At 31.9% G+C, this 16,793-nt stretch overlaps 1 protein-coding gene across 1 annotated transcript in view; it reads right to left on the minus strand.

The window, feature by feature from the left end:
• Positions 1–16,793, minus strand: part of LOC148621599 (uncharacterized) — a 137,986-nt gene that overhangs the window by 65,377 nt on the left and 55,816 nt on the right. The window contains exons 52-74 of the mRNA XM_088576145.1: positions 16,512–16,727; positions 16,141–16,255; positions 13,437–13,663; positions 12,644–12,736; positions 11,833–12,210; positions 11,398–11,465; positions 11,118–11,175; positions 10,373–10,585; positions 9,908–10,019; positions 9,358–9,436; positions 8,569–8,714; positions 7,731–7,840; positions 6,708–6,863; positions 6,006–6,189; positions 5,248–5,438; positions 4,579–4,776; positions 4,158–4,272; positions 3,234–3,872; positions 2,559–2,779; positions 2,107–2,199; positions 1,181–1,386; positions 590–782; positions 43–119 (exon numbers count right to left, since the gene is read on the minus strand). Of these exons, the coding sequence (XP_088432271.1) occupies positions 43–119; positions 590–782; positions 1,181–1,386; positions 2,107–2,199; positions 2,559–2,779; positions 3,234–3,872; positions 4,158–4,272; positions 4,579–4,776; positions 5,248–5,438; positions 6,006–6,189; positions 6,708–6,863; positions 7,731–7,840; positions 8,569–8,714; positions 9,358–9,436; positions 9,908–10,019; positions 10,373–10,585; positions 11,118–11,175; positions 11,398–11,465; positions 11,833–12,210; positions 12,644–12,736; positions 13,437–13,663; positions 16,141–16,255; positions 16,512–16,727 (4,088 nt within the window). The remainder of the gene's footprint in view (positions 1–42; positions 120–589; positions 783–1,180; positions 1,387–2,106; positions 2,200–2,558; positions 2,780–3,233; positions 3,873–4,157; positions 4,273–4,578; positions 4,777–5,247; positions 5,439–6,005; positions 6,190–6,707; positions 6,864–7,730; positions 7,841–8,568; positions 8,715–9,357; positions 9,437–9,907; positions 10,020–10,372; positions 10,586–11,117; positions 11,176–11,397; positions 11,466–11,832; positions 12,211–12,643; positions 12,737–13,436; positions 13,664–16,140; positions 16,256–16,511; positions 16,728–16,793) is intronic.

The following is a 16,793-nucleotide window of genomic DNA, read 5'->3' on the forward strand; positions in this document are numbered from 1 at the left end:
TAAAATGGCAATATATAACTTAATCATATGTAATTCTCTTACCATCCATCAAAGGTCCGCATGTGAGGGTCATTGTGGGATTCACAAATGGCAGGTTTATCTCCATCTTCTACAGTAACCTGTAAAATATTTTTGATACTAGCAGGTCACTTGGTGAATATTATATTGCATAACTTGCTAACTGTACACTTTTATTTATTTTAAAGGCCTGGGTTTAAAAAATAAATCTCAAATTCCTTGAGTTTTTCCTTAAATCTTCAATTTCAAGCAATTTGTTTGGTCAAATTCTCTGTTCAAGAAGGTTTTGAGGAAAATCTCAATTTGAGTATTTTAATGAAACTGGGCTCAGATTATGTAAATACTATTCATGAGCTGAGTTTTGTTTTGCTTTCATACCAGAATGGCATTCTTCATTACTTTTACTACCATAATTTTCTAAGTCTGCTAGGGGCATGAATTATTCCTACATTGTTTTCTCCTTATTCATAGCTTTTCAAGAAGGTGATAAATTAAGCAGGCATGTATGAACTTCTCAAAGAATCGTGCCACTACTAAAATTTTTCAACTTTGAAAAACATGTATTAATCACCTTCACACTACTATAAGTGTAGTTGTAAGTAACAGTTTCTTCGCAAATGGTAGAAATCTCTACATCAAGTTCCTTGATAACATCTCCATCAAATACCAAATCTGTTGTAGCCATTACAGGAATAGATAACTCCATGTCCCAGTTATCAAGGGAGATAACTCCTCCACAAAAGGCATTTTCAGCACCTTCTCCACTACAGTAACAAGTTAAGTCATTACAATGTATTCCTCAAGTAAATTTAAACAATTTAAATCGGCATATATTCATTTATTATAGGATTAAACACATTTTTAAGGAACTATTTGTGTAAATCTTTACACTCAAAAAATAATAAATGATACTGGACCAATAATTCCTTTAAAATTAGAGAAAGGGAACTTAATTTACCACCCTTTATCTCTATCATACATTAGCTGTGAATTTGAGACTTTAAGTTATGACAAATTCATTCATTCAAAAGTAAACAACTTCAAGAACTGGAACTGGAGGCCTTCTCCTCCAATTAAATGAACATATCCTCTAATTTTGAAATCATATAAGAATTTCTGTAAAAAAGTAAATTACAAGGCCAACACGAAGTGTCTATTATACCTGTACATGACTACAGCCTGCCAATGTGTCAGATCATTGGTACAGCTCTCTTCAACTCCACGGAAATGTGTTGTGACTCTAACTAGACATGTACCATTAGGAACTCTCTGACTTGGAGGGCAGAATAGTGCTGGTGGTACTGATGACTTGATTTTGACATTACCAGCAGGTCCTCCTTCTCTGATCGTCAATTTACTTGTTATTACCTAAACACAGTAATATACAACAATATCAACTTTCTTACCATATAATGAACTTTAGTTCTACGAGCTCTGTGGATGTAATCCATAAAACTTGAGTTCTATGAGCTCTGTGGATGTAATCCATAAAACTTGAGTTCTACGAGATCCGTGGACGTAATCCATAAAACTTTAGCTCTATGAGCTCTGTGGATGTAATCCATAAAACTTTAAATTAATAATTATATCAAGAATTTAAGGAATTTTTAAAACTGTTGCAGAAGTCAATTCTGTAAATGGCCTTTTCTGAGTTGAGACAACCTGTATAAGACGAGGCCAAAAGTGCTTGTCTTAACTCATTCTCTTGTTACTTAAGTAATGTCTCAAAAGTGGCCAGTTATAGATATTATTCAAAACAAAAGTAAGAGCTTTGAGATATGGTGTAGCTCTCCAGGAGAAGTCAACAAAATATTTGTTTTCACAGAAGAAACAGGTACTTATTCACTTTGCATATCAAAGATTGGTTATCTTTTACTCATTAGAGTAGTTCTTGGTCTTTTCACTCGTTCCACTACACTCCACTAATGAAATAGACTTGAATTTCTCAAGCTGATAAAAGATAACCCACTCTTTAATGTTCTTTCATGTAAAAACCTATTAATCTTATATCCTGAACTTAAATCTTGTTCAACATAACGAATACATCACTTCCCTCAATAATATATCCATCATACTAGTATAACTTACAGTGACTTCAGCAGTTATTGTGTTACTCTTCCTCAATGGACCTCTGGTGTTATCACAGTCGTACGAGAAACATGGGGTCACCATACACTTGGTCTAAATATAAACATAGAAATGCATATAGCGGTTATTTTAACATAGAAAACTTTGTTAAAATGATATCTTTTTTTTTTTGGTAAAAGTTAAATGCTATAGTTGGAAAATTCAGGTATTTAGTTTATTAATTGAAAACATTGCATTTATTCTCCTTATAATTTTGTCTTGACATTTCTTTAATATTTCAAAGGCAATAGTGTTTGACAACTAAGTGGCAATTAAAATTGCTGTCCTTATTAACAGGGAATTTTCAAAAGAAATTACTAAAAATTATAAATGGCAAGTGAATAATTTGGCAGAATCTGCAAATAATCAAAGTTATCAACCTATGATGTGAATATTGATAAACATGTTCTGACCTTGACTCCATATCCACCGTCACCATAAAGATCTTCTGTGAGTTCACTTTCATCCATAGTTGTGACCTCTGACCTCACTATGACATCATCAACTGACCAATCAATCAAGTACTTTACATCAGCTCGAGGCAGCTTGTCAAATTTACACATGAAAGTAGATGTTTTGTTCTCCTTTTCGAACTCTACTGTTACTCTAGGCTGGGATGTCAGCTCAGGTACCTCTGCAAAATTATGAAGATACTGTAAAATTTTAATGACTATCCATATTTCTATCATTACTTGTCTAATTTGCCAATTAAACAAATTTACCAACTATCAAATTTTGTAGTTGTTAATAAGATTTCTTTAGCATTATATTGAGCAATTAGTAATCTATTATTTCCACCCAATATGGTGTGCCTCTACAAGCACAAAAAATATAAGTTTGACATGTGTCTCCTTAAACATGAAGATATGAAAAGGTTACAAATAACTCTAACTTATTACCTCGAAGTTATACCTGCCAATGCATAAATAACATACTTAGGAAAAACTTTTTTACTATTTTCCTTTATAGTATGCAAAGATTTTTCTTTCCCAAAAATCCAATTAAAAATGAAAGTTAAACTAGTGAAAGAATTTTACAATTATTATTGTTATGACTATACAACGCACTGCAAATGCCTTAAACCTTACCTGAGAGTACTCCTACAGCATCTTTGATGGATATTGTAGCTGTCCAAGTCTGCCAAGTTCCTACTGTACATTTGGCATAATACCCACGGAAGTTTGGAATAGGAGCACCAAATCTCCATTTGTACTTCAACAATCCCTTTATTTTCCTCCTGATATACCTTGTACGTCTACCAACTCTCTCACCATCAATGAAAAGGTCAAGGCCATCAATACTCCAGGAAAATTCAAGGTCAAAGAAAAGATTGATCTTTGTGAACTTTGTTTTGATAGTCCATTCTTTGTCAGTGGTGGAGATTGTGAGGTATAAATACTTCTTATAGTAATACAATGCTATTCCCCTAGATCCAGGCAAGTCTCCACCAGAGTTCAGGATATACATATTGTCCTTCAACGCTCCAAGACGTAATGATATTTTGTACGTAAGCCCCGCAAAAAGACAGTTCTCAGGGTCACTGAGACAGTCATTGTCATCAGAGGATTCTATCATTTGAGTCTTTCCATCTAACTCAACTGCAAAGCCTCCTTTCCATCCATCCACTAGAACTGGATTACCAACCAGGGAGAAGTTTGACTTAGTGGTTACCAGTAGAGTATCAATTATTGTAAGGAAGTTCACCTGTATCCATGTTATGCTGGTAGCTAAAATACCAACAACAAAAAATGATTTGAAAAGAATGCTTTGACATCATACATTTATAAAAGGCATTGGACAAAAATAGAGCAATTTAATTACTATCACAGCAAGTACTTAAATTCAAAACATGAAAAGTTTTTTTTTTTCGTAACTATTACCAGCAAAATAATTATCATCAAGTTAAATACTAAAATTAAAATTAAAGAGTTGGTTAAGAAAACACTAAATGAGAATAAACAAGTTTTTACTTTATAATATAAGTATGATTTGATGTGTAACTATTAAGATACCTTGTATTTTTGTCCACACAGTAGTATTAGTAGTTGGATCACAAACTCGTGTAGAATCTTGAGGAAAAACTTGTCCTTTTTCATAACAAACTCCATCAATAATGCATCCATCACTCTAGAAAGTTATATAATACAATATTTTTTTTATTTCAAGTACATGTATTTCCACCTACATTACAGCTTCATGTAAAAAGTGTTGGACTAATCTAAAAAATCTGATAGATCATAGAATCAGTTTATTATGGTATTGGAACAAAATTGAACTGTACCAAGTTTCATCAAGATGTCCAATCTTCATTGGAAAAATCTTTAACACAAACCATTGTTTAAAGAGTGGTTGATAAATGAACAGACAGAGACACATGCATTTTACTTAAAATATGCCTTCACCTACTTGACAATATATCAAATTACTACTAACCCTGGTCTGACAATTTACACTTTGACCATCCTGTTCACAGGAATCACATCTTGAGTTGTAGATGTAATAGTCTATTTGGTTGCTCTTCAGTGCTCCATTGTTACTCAGGGAGACTTTAACAGTGGTAGTTGAGTTCAGATCACAAAGAACAATGGCAAAGGACACAAACCTAGCTCTAACATTGTAAGTCAGGGAAGTCTGTGGAAATACAATAATAAGATTCTAGAATCAAGTTTATGTATTCTATAGCATCGACAATAAACTGTGGATTTCCTGTCTTGACTTTGTTATGAAAGTCTTGCTTGTGATGGCACTCATCATTTAACTTTCTTACTTGGATAATTACATATACTGTACAATATTGTTTAAAATTTAAACATAATTAATATAAGTAATACATACAGTCTTTAAGAGCATTCCTATTGCATTCCTTCACTAGGAAAAGTAAAATCGTGGACTCAGTTATGTTCATTAGGACTGATGTAGCTTATCAGAAATTTAGCTTTAGAATTTAGATTGATAAAAAGTCTTTAAACTGCATATCAAAGCTAGTGAGGAAATATAATACTGAAGAAAATACATAATAATCAATAAACATAAAATTGACTGAAAACTCATTTTCAATAACAAAGCAACAGTTTAAATACTGAAATGATATTAGCGGCTTACCCCAATTTCAGTCACATGACAAGTCAGCTGATCATTTTCATAGAAATTGTTGCCATAAAAATAGAACATATTACACTGTTTCTCAGTAGAATCACACAGAGGACTGGCTATTGTTCCTCTTAAGACTGGAGGTTTGCTTTTATCAACTGTACAATCTATTCCAGCATACCCTGAACTACAGGCACAACTTCCTGTTTCAATAGATGAAAGATAAGCAAGGGAAAAAAGGTTAACAGGAATATTTCATAAACATTTTTCATCTGACAAGATATTTCATCCCCCATGATTCTATTACACCTTGGGGTTTTGTCTATACGAGTTTACACACCTAAAAATGAATACAATAAATGGATAAGTGGAAAATATGAATAAAATCATTGAAAGCCAGTATTATGGAAAAATCAAAACTAAACAGTAAATATTCTTTTACTGAATTATATTTTAGTTGTAAAAACTCTAATCTTATTTTCCAACAGCTGTAAAAAGTAGAAGATGAAGACAGTCTTCCTAAAACTGACATTCACAAATCAACATTGGGATAAACAGCGCCAGTTTGGCTGCCCAAAATTGGGATCACGCTCATGCAAGCTTTGACATTTTCCAGTTGAAAATTTTAGTTTATAAGCTAGATCTCGTCTATAAGTGGAACCCTTCCCAGCATTAAAAAATTAGACTTTTAAGTGAATACATACGGTATATTTCAAACGCAGAGTGTGATAACTTTTACTAGAAGTGAATACCTTTATAATAGAACTTACCAAATCCATCACAACTGCCCTTATCACCACAACCACTGTTACAAAACTTGTTCAATATATCAAGATTTAATGAAAAACGTCCCATTGATGATGTCCATAGCTTAACATTGTACGAGAGTGTCAAAAAACATCTCATCCTAAATCTGACCATAGCAACCATTGTCCAACTACTGTCATCTGTAAACTATATAAAAAATTCAATCTATTAGAAAGATAAGAAATATTATAATGGAAAGAAACAAATTTTACAGTTTCTCCTTTTGAATTAATAATCACAGGGCATGGAAATATCCTTACATTTTTTCAGTGAATATTTCTCAGGTTACAGATGCTATATGGTAAAACCTGCCTAAATCCTTAAAATTTGTTCAGGTGCTTGGTTTATTCAGGTTTAACATACATTTAAACTTCTACACTAAGAATTTAGACAAGTTTTGTTTTTTCATGACAAGGTTTTTTTCATAGATTGGTTTAAATATGTTTCAAAGCAAAACCATTAGGATTAAAAGAAAAACAGAATCAAAGATATGAATGGCCCAATCAAATACAACTATTTTTTCATCTTTAACTCACGTCTCGCTTTATCTTATTGCGCATGATAAATATTTAATGCAATAAGAACTAGATGATATGGCACCACTAAAAGAGAACACATTATACATGAACTTTTAGAAGGAAGTAATTTTTCAATATCTAACTTACACCAACATCATTCACACATTTTTGTACTACAGCATCAAAGACGGCAGGAATAAAATTACGACATGTTTGTCCAATTTCTCCAGATACTGTGGCATTCACACACATTTCCCTAACTTCAGTTTTATTCATTCCAGATTGTGTTGGCCAAGATACAGCCTACAAAAAAGAAATTATATGAAATAAAAACCTAAAACTTATTTTAGCCAAGTTAATATGCATACTCAGATCTCAAACCTTCAAACTTAATGAAGGCATGAAATAACAAATAAGAAACAACCATGAAAATAATATGTCACAAATGACGATCTTATCCATATTAACTTGAAAGGTAAAGTAAAAAGATAAGGGCAAATTTCCATGAGAAAATCATCCAAGCAGCCATGAACTAATAAAACAAAAAACAAAAAACAAGTGGGACCCAGATACCTTTCAATAAGGAGACAACTTAAACTCAATTTTAACCTCTAAAGGACCCCTATAAAAATGTTAACAAAACAGTACAAATCCAGCTAATGCATGTCAATATGAACAAACACTATACTCTAATAAGAAGGTATAATGTACCCATGAAAACAAGATAATGTACAAAAGATAGTTTATATATTGTACATCAGAAAATTTTCACAAAATTTCAGGGTTCTTATAATTTATCTCTCCCTTAAAAAGCTAAAAATTTATGATAAGTATGGCAAGTACTTTTTTATGAAACTTGAGCAGTTTAGGAGAAGTTGTGCTTACAAGAAATGCAAACAGACAGATATGGTGATTCCTACATGGACTGCAAAAACTAGATTTAGCAAATCTAATTATATTTTCAGGACATAAAACTGCATTAATTTCATTCTGTGAAAATTACCAGTTGCATTCATTCATATAGCAAAGAAAAAAAACTTCTTTCAACCTTGTTAGGATACTAGTAATTAGGATGAAGGATATGGTGCATGTATGATCTTCACTGTTTAATCAAGTTATTATAGATATTTGGATTAAAATCAGGAAGATAAGTTTACAGCTATTACTTACAGTAGCAGTAAAATTACCATCAAAACCAAACAAGGTTTGTGGTTGTCTTGTCAGACATTTCTCTGGAGGGCTGGAAGCTGTGGATTTAAGACTTTCGGTGATATCCTTGACTGAAAGAAAGCATGGTAATGGTTTATTAGATAATATTAACAGATTAAATCTCCTTTACCTCAAAAATCAATTGTAAACTCACAAACACTTAATAAACGTTCAATTAAATATACATATAGGATATTTTAGAGTCTGTTTGAAAAGACCACTTTTTGATCTCTGCATCAATGGATTTGTTCAGAAAATTTTTAATTGAATAATAGAAAAAAGAGGTTTATGACAGTTATTTGCCCTTGAAATGCTCATTTTCACTGCATTTCAATGAAATTATAACTCAATTTACCAAAATGATCTGAAAAATCATGTTTTTTTTTTCCTTGATTGTGCTGGTGCAAATAGTTAAATTACACTTTCAAAACAGTGTTTTTTCCAAACCAAGTTTCACCCACAGCCTGATTTTAACAGAGACTGACACTTAAACAATGAATGTTTCCTCACAGTAGTATCATTTATGAACTGACTGCAAAAATGCATTGCATGAAAATAAAAGTTCCTTATTAAATAACCAATCCATGAAATTTTATAACAGCGAAACATCTGCAGATTCAAAAGCAACTATATGCATTTATCACTGCAGTTTTGTCATCTTCAAACCAAATGCAATTTTCACTTTTCAGATATCCTGATCATTGGTATACAAAAACCAGACTTCAAAATATTGCAACTTTTGCATTTTTTTCACATGAATTTATGAAATTACAGAAGTTGGTAAAATCAAAGAAATTACCTTGTGCCACCGCACAATTGAACATCTTACTGTTCTGTCCACATGTATTGTTCTTGAAACAATCACACATTGTGTCTTCTAAATCAGCTGGTTGATCTTCCTCTATAGTACAGTAGCCATTGTATAATGTTTCTTCCACTGATACTCTAAACATAGAATAAAAAAATTAACCCAGGATTCAACTAGAAATACTGAGAGGAAGCTTACTAATAGAATTACCCTTGCTTCAGATGAAGTTAAATATATAAACCATTGTTCAATGATCTCCATTTAAAGTCCTCCGACAGTAACTATATCTTTCATGCACATCTACATGATACCCAACCTTCCTTTAAAATTTCAAGAAAATTCCTTGAACAGTTTACGAGGAGTTGCAGGTACAAGGTTTAACATGTAAAACCCTGATGTTGGATTATCTCCCTTTAGAGTCCTATGACAGTAACTATAGTCCTTCATGCACAGCTACATATGATGCTCAAACTTTTTACGAAACTTGAGCGGTTAAGGAGGAGTTGTGCTTACAAGAAATGCAAACAGACAGCTATGGTGATTCCTACACGTATATACACATCTAAATTTGTATTGGTTTCTATTTTTTTGGGTGGGGAGATAGTATTCCCCTTTAATAGAAATTTACCATGTCAAAACTATGTAAGTAGAAACGATATGCATATTGCAAAAGTAATTTGAAAATTCTAAAAGAAATGTATAACTATGCAGAAATGTTTAAAAAGCTAAGTCGCTATTTTTTTAAAAATAACAGTTAACTTCACAAAACAAACAACAAACCTCCAACTATCAGTGAATTCATCATCATCTTTCTGCATGTTATCATTAGAACCATCACCATCAAATGATCCACACAAGCCTAAATCATAGAGATAATACTTCCATCACATAAAGGAAAATATTTTGCAGGAAAAATGCTATACTTCCATCATGTAAAGGAAAATATTTTGCAGGAAAAATGCTATACTTCCATCATGCAAAGGAAAATATTTTGCAGGAAAAATGCTTATCAACACGGCAAAAATTAAAAAAACCTTAATACTGCAACATATGAGTTTTGTTTTTAAAGAATATAACTAGAAAAACTATGAGCAAAGCTCCTGTTGAAGAGAAAACTAACAAAAAAGATGCAGACAGACAAACAGACAACTATTATGATCACTATCTACCTCCCACAAAGTGGGGGAAATAAATATTCACAAAAATTGAGTGGATTATACTAGATATAATAAGTCTTAATTGTAACATATGAAATTCTTTTTACATCAAAAGTTACTAATTATTATAACTTGCAGATTAACAAAAACTAGCTGTACGTATTGTAATGTACCTTGTGTATTTTTAAAGTCCAATGGTGAAGCTACTAAAACAACCTTGAGAAAACTGTATGATGGGTGATGGTCATTCCTTGCCAGAATATAGGCTCCAGATGGAAGATTTACCTACAGTAGAAATTATTATTCATAAAAAAAAAAGTAATTCCAGTCTTGGTCTCAAATGAGAAATAGGGCATTAAAGGAACATTAAGTGATATCCAACCACATAAACTACAAAAAAAGTTTATAACAAATCCACTGATCCTTTCTCAAGATATTATTTGGAAACAGTTGAGGAAGGACAGAAGAACAAGCAACTTTCTGGAAGGTATCATGTAATACTTCCGCACTTCATGTGGCACTGTATCAAAAGTTAACTCTACCTGTATTTTATGGTAAAAAACAACTATGCAAAGTTTAAAAAAAAAATCATTGATAAAAAATTTTAAAAATCAATTTGTGTATCTAGCAATCTTAACCTTATAAGCATGTCCATCTTCTATTTGTTCTACACTGGTTCCCTGTGTAAAATCCCCATTATTGTACATGTTAACACCAATATACTCCTGGGTGGAGTTAGCATTTGCACCACACCTGTCAATCACAACAACATCATCACCTGACCTGACAGCCATGGCACAGGTACACACAATGTTAGCATTGTCACCACACTCACGTCTGAAGATGTGTACCTAGAAATATAAAAGATGGGCCCTTTGAGAAAAAGTTCATTTGTTACATTTAGTTCTATAATGATATTGTTTCTTTAGTCTTCTTTGTAATTTTAGTCTTATTTCTGATTCTGGGGAACTATGAGGATTTATACATGGAGATTTCAATCTATGTGATAAAAAACATTTATATTTCAATGTCATACTGGTAAAGATCATTACACATCAAACAAATGTGGTCTCAAATTGAGACAAATTCATAAGTAATGTGTATGTATAAAAAAAAAAGAAACAGACCAAAACGTACGAAGAATTTTCACCAAACTAGATAGGTCCCTAGTAATGAAATCAGTAATATATTTTTACATTGACCATGTATATACAATATATATTACACAAGACCTGGTCCCTAAAAAGATTGAAAATTTTACTGAGTTTAAACAGATGTTTTGTTTACCTATTATTGAAGTTGCTTTTTATGCTATGTTTTGTTTAGAAAATTTCCTGTTCAGATTTGGCAGTTTTTCTTTTTACAACTTATACTGGTAATTACCTCAGCTTTGGGAGTCTTGTATAGAACAAACTCTCCTGTCTGTTGACTGCTGAAATCCCTGTTTTCAAAAATAAAAAAAAAATAAACATTAAATAGTCAGCACTATATCATGTACAAGAGAATGGGCAAGTCAATACCATAGTCATAATTCAGAAAATCATTATTGTTTTTCTGTGGACACCTTTGAACAGCTCACTACAGAGGATACAAAATTTGGAAATTGTTTCACTAGGTCATTTTCTTGAAAAGAAATCATGAGACGTGACATGTATGAACATACCTATTGTCAAATGTCCAAGTATGTGCATTGTCAGAATAGCATGTTGCATATCTGTCCTGGACTGTTACCTAGAATATAGATACAAATACTCATTATAGAATGTACATCCTAACTTCTGGTATTTAGAAACTTTCTTTTTAAAACTGCTTCAGTTCATCTGATTAAATATGTCTAAAGCATATTTTCTATTGTTAATATGGTATATATGTTTGTAAATAGGTATTTTCTATATCCAAATGCATACTACTGTTTTTCCACTTTCACATAAATGTATTTATCAAGAACCAAAGCTATTTTAAACGAGAACAAGTTTTACTTAAATTACAAAGCAATAGTTATTAGTCCAGTATCATACTCAATATGGCTCATAGCCAACAAATCATAATTTGAAATATGCTAGAAAATAAACATTTCAAAATGACATTTAGGTTTTACCTTGACACCTTCTTCATCCATGAACACTTCACTATAGCTCATGTTACCACTGGTTGCTTCAGACTCTATCTCTACAACAGCTGTTTGTTCACCGTCCTTTATAGAATCCATGACAGCAAAGACAGAAATTTCCATCTCCTCTCTCCAGTTCTCCATAGTGAACCGGGCATCACAGCTAGATTTTGAGCTTTTTTGTTCCAGAACAATCTGTGGAACATCAACCCCACTACAAGTTAAGTCCTGGGTGTTGTTGACCTTGAATCCTACTCTGACCTCACAGTCATCTGCTGTACAGAAAATATTTGGTGGGAAATCAAGTGAAAGTTTTATCTCTGCCATCTCTCCTCCTTCTACTAGTTCAAGTTCTTCAGTTACAACCTATCAAAGAGAAATATGAGAATATCAAGTATTCTTAAGATCATAGAAGCATTTTAATTTCCTATGAAATCCGTTTCGGATCTTCTACAAATATATCCTTATTTTTATAGCCTATAGAGTGTACCTTGTTTATATTTATTCATTTGTACAAAATTTGTATAATCAAATATGTGCCAAACCATCTAAAAGTATAACTTAAACTGTTAAAAATTTCACCATTTATTAGTTTTCACCATTTTGTGATGAAATGAATATGAAATTTAATATCAGTGAAATTGATTTTATTTTGCAATAAAACCCAATTTATTTTTCAAATTTATGAAAATTTATACCCACAAATATGTTCATGTGAAGGAATCCACAAAAATAATGTTTACAGTATTTTGGTGAAGATAATTATTCAAAAGTGAAAAAAATTGAAACTCTGTCTTACCTTAACTAAAGCCTGGATACTGTTGCTAGGGTTCAAAGGGCTGGTAGTGTTACCACAGTCATCACTGTAACACACATAAAGGCCACACTGAACCTGTAAGTAAAAAGGAAGTCCATTTCTATATCATTTAATGTCAATGACATGCAAGGGCATATAAGTATGAGTCTTAAAATGAACAACATTTCAATGAATAAATGAACAAATATGATTAATGAGACCTGGTAGGCAAAGAAAAGTAATAAAGTATCCTATAAAAAATTACTAGAATGCAAATCACAATCAATTAAGGATGCTATGTTTAAGAATAACAATGATTTCAAAGAGTTGCAAAATATTTTAAGATCTTTCATGCTAAACTGATGGGACAGTTTTCTTGTTTTGAGATAAAAGCATTTCAAATTTTTAAGAAAATTCTCTTGATTTTCTTTCAATTTTGTTTTAGTAGGTTTCATATCTATTAAAAATACCAAAGAAATAATAAGGATTTCATAATAACTTCTCAAAACACATTGTAAGGTGTGTTTATCAAAATTATGACGAGAAGTGGGGGTCACTAGGCAAAAAAAAAAAACCTAACCAGAGGAGTCGGAAAATCATACAAAAATAAATGAATATGAGCAGCAAAACGTCCTTAACCCACTTTTCATCCAATGTTTTCACATGCATTTCATCCTTAACCCACTTTTCATCCAATGTTTTCACATGCATTTCAACAGATGATAATAATCAAATTATTTATTTTCTCAAATCCAGCCTAAGGAAATAAAATACAGCAAAATGATGTTCTTAGTACCTTTGAACCATATGTGAAGTTCTTAAGCATCTCGTGATTGATTTTTCTCATTCCTTTCAAATCCATGACATCCATCCATTCACCACCAGATTCCATGGTTCTCCATACAATGGAGTATTCTGTATCATTGTCAGTAGGTTTGTCATAGTCACATGTGAGTATCATTTGTTCTGATGTTTTATTATATTGCATCTTTAGGTCTGGTAGTTGTTCCAAGATAGGATAGACTACAAATGGATGTCAATGTGTGATGAAAAACACAACACTACAACCACAAACACATACATAATGCAAAAGGTTTTCTTTTTTTTTCATGTAAGCAATTAAGTAGCACTCCACCTAAGAATCAAGCAAAATGTAATTTATGGTTGGAAAGCTTACATTTTGATATTTTTATAAAAATGTTATAGTAAACAGAAATTAACATGTGACTTTTCATATAACCCTTGTTCTTAGGAGATAAAAAATAGAATGTACCGTAAATTTCAAAATTAAGGGAGATAACTCTGTAAATGACACTTAAGTACAATAGAAACTTGGATTTCCAATGTGGATTATCTCCTACCAGCAGACAGATTGGAATTAATAATTAAACATTTCATCATATAGACCTACAAAGCAACTTGATATCAAAAATAAAACTGTGTAGCCTTTTTGGGGGTATCACATTTTACAGAATTTGCATGGTTCTTACAACGACTACAGTGGATTCCGCTTAATTGCATAGCCTATTTGCCAGTAAAAATTATGCAAATAACCGGGCTATTCTTATAACCGAAATTACGATTTTACCGGAAGTGTGAGTTCAGGTAAGACGATGATACTGTGGATCAACCAGGGATATCACTGTTCAACATTTCTGATCTGGTATTTAATTGTTATAGACCTTCTCATTGTATTGTTCTTTTATCAATAAATAATAATATATATTGTGTTTGTCTTGTTTATTGACCTTCTTTACGTTGTGTGTATTTATAAGTAAAACCACGTGTTTCTCATCTATAAATAGTCAATTAATTTCCTGACCTTTCTACGAAAGCAAATCCCATATTTCATATTTCAGCCAGGATTCAGTGTAATATTCATCAATGTTTGCAGTTTGTGGGCTTTTGAAATGGTCTGTGTGTTTTTATTCCTCTGTTCATTGTACACTGATAGTTGTGTATTATACGCGTCATTGACCTCGATATATTCCTATGAAGTGTGGATAGTATGGGGCACCTTAGGGTAGTTGAATTTCATTAGACATTGTACTGAATGAATGACTTTTCGTATAATATTTATTCCTAGTAACCCAAGCTCACTCAAAACTGTTCAGCTCATTAAAGAAAATTAAATTTACATTGATAATCATTTGTAGTCGGAAGAATTTAAATAGGGAGAAAAAATACCCCAAGCCGAACCTCAAGCCGCATCATAAGGTGATGTTCGGCATGTCGTCAGAAGTCATTGTTCACCTAGGTGCTTGTTTATTTTAATGTAATTAGAAATCATTTATATTGTCTTTTATGTCCATGATTTTTTTAATCCATTATTAACACCTCCTGATTGATGATAATCTAGTTTTTACAACAATAAAACAATAAATATGATTGACATATTTATGACCCGAAGGCTTAAAATAGAATTTGGGAAAACCTGTCTTTACCTGGACGAGGCAAAATTCTCTATGCAATAAACCGAAATGCACCTCCAAGGCCTATGCAAATAAGCCATTTTTTCCCTAATAGAATAATAGGAAATGGTTTTGTGCAGGAGAAAATTATGCTAATAACCGAAATATGCAATAAAGCGATATGCGATTAAGTGGAGTCGACTGTACTACTAAAAAATGCCAGGAATGTCAAATTATATTTTAACTATACATCAGACCTTTTTCTGCTACAAAATGACAATCCATATATTAGTCATATCATATGAAAATGATTTATATGAATCCAGAATGTTTTTACTTTTATCATAGGTACTACTGATATTCACAATCTGTTTAGATAAATTTGCAACCAAAATTTGTGAAACTACAGAGAACCTGTAAAGGTTTACACATCTGGACATGTGATGTTCATATCGCCATAATTCAATTTTGGAACAACAACAAAAATACATGTATTAATTTATAAGACTTAATCTGAATGATTATATAAACTCAACAATAGCTGCATTTTCACATGATGACTTACCCTTTGTTAGGCTCCATCTATAGGACTACAAATATAAGTTTTAGATATAAGTTTTATTTTGTGGGTTCCACATGACTTACCCTTTGTTAGACTCCATCTATAGGACTACAAATATAAGTTTTAGATATAAGTTTTATTTTGTGGGTTCCACATGACTTACCCTTTGTTAGACTCCATCTATAGGACTACAAATATAAGTTTTAGATATAAGTTTTATTTTGTGGGTTCCACATGACTTACCCTTTGTTAGGCTCCACATATTGGACTACAGATTTAAGTTCTGTTTTGTGGGTTCCTCATGACTTACCCTTGTTAATTCCATTCATTGTAGGATTCTATAGGACTACAGATATAAATTCTGTTTTGTGGGTTCCTCATGACTTACCCTTTGTGAGACTCCACTCACTGTAGGATTCTATAGGACTACAGATATAAGTTTTGTTTTGTGGGTTCCTCGTGACTATAGCTGAAATATTGCTGCTCGGACATTAAACCCCAACAAACAAACAATCCTTATGACTTACCCTTTGTAAGACTCCATTCACTGTAAGATTCTATAGGACTACAGATATAAGTTCTGTTTTGTGGGTTCCTCTCAAGGGCTTCATAACATTTCCAGTCAATAAAACAAGTCTTCTCCTAAATAATAGAAGACAATATATCATATGATGTTCTACTTTTCTGCATCAACTTTGTATAAAAATTTTAACAACTTATATTTTAATTTACATAAAATGTATCATAAGATCATTCAGAAGGCGGCATAACAATTATTTAAAGCTTAAGTTTTCCCAAAAGTCATGTTTATTTCATTATTATGGAATCAATTACAAATCACATTTAAAAATATAACATAGCATACATTTTTTGTTTCTCTTTATATAAATCTACCTACCTTAAAGTCACATTTCCCAGGTATTTTACAGGTGTGACATTCATCATCAAAAACTGTAAAGATTTTCTCCTCTGTATACAGATCACCACCATTTGTCACTCGTACAATGTAACTTCCTGTTTTGGGAGTTGGACAGATCACTTCATTGTAAGTCATAAAAACTGCTTTTACAATTGTTTTGTTCTCACTGACTACCATGTATTCTTCATCAGACAGCTAAAAATAGATGTAATACAAAACATTCACTAAGACATAGCATGAAATGAAATAAAGACAGACAGA

Source organism: Perna viridis, chromosome 3 (genome assembly GCF_037379345.1).
Source record: "Perna viridis isolate PV_CMFRI_1.1 ecotype Kerala chromosome 3, ASM3737934v1, whole genome shotgun sequence".
Classification (NCBI taxonomy): domain Eukaryota; kingdom Metazoa; phylum Mollusca; class Bivalvia; order Mytilida; family Mytilidae; genus Perna; species Perna viridis.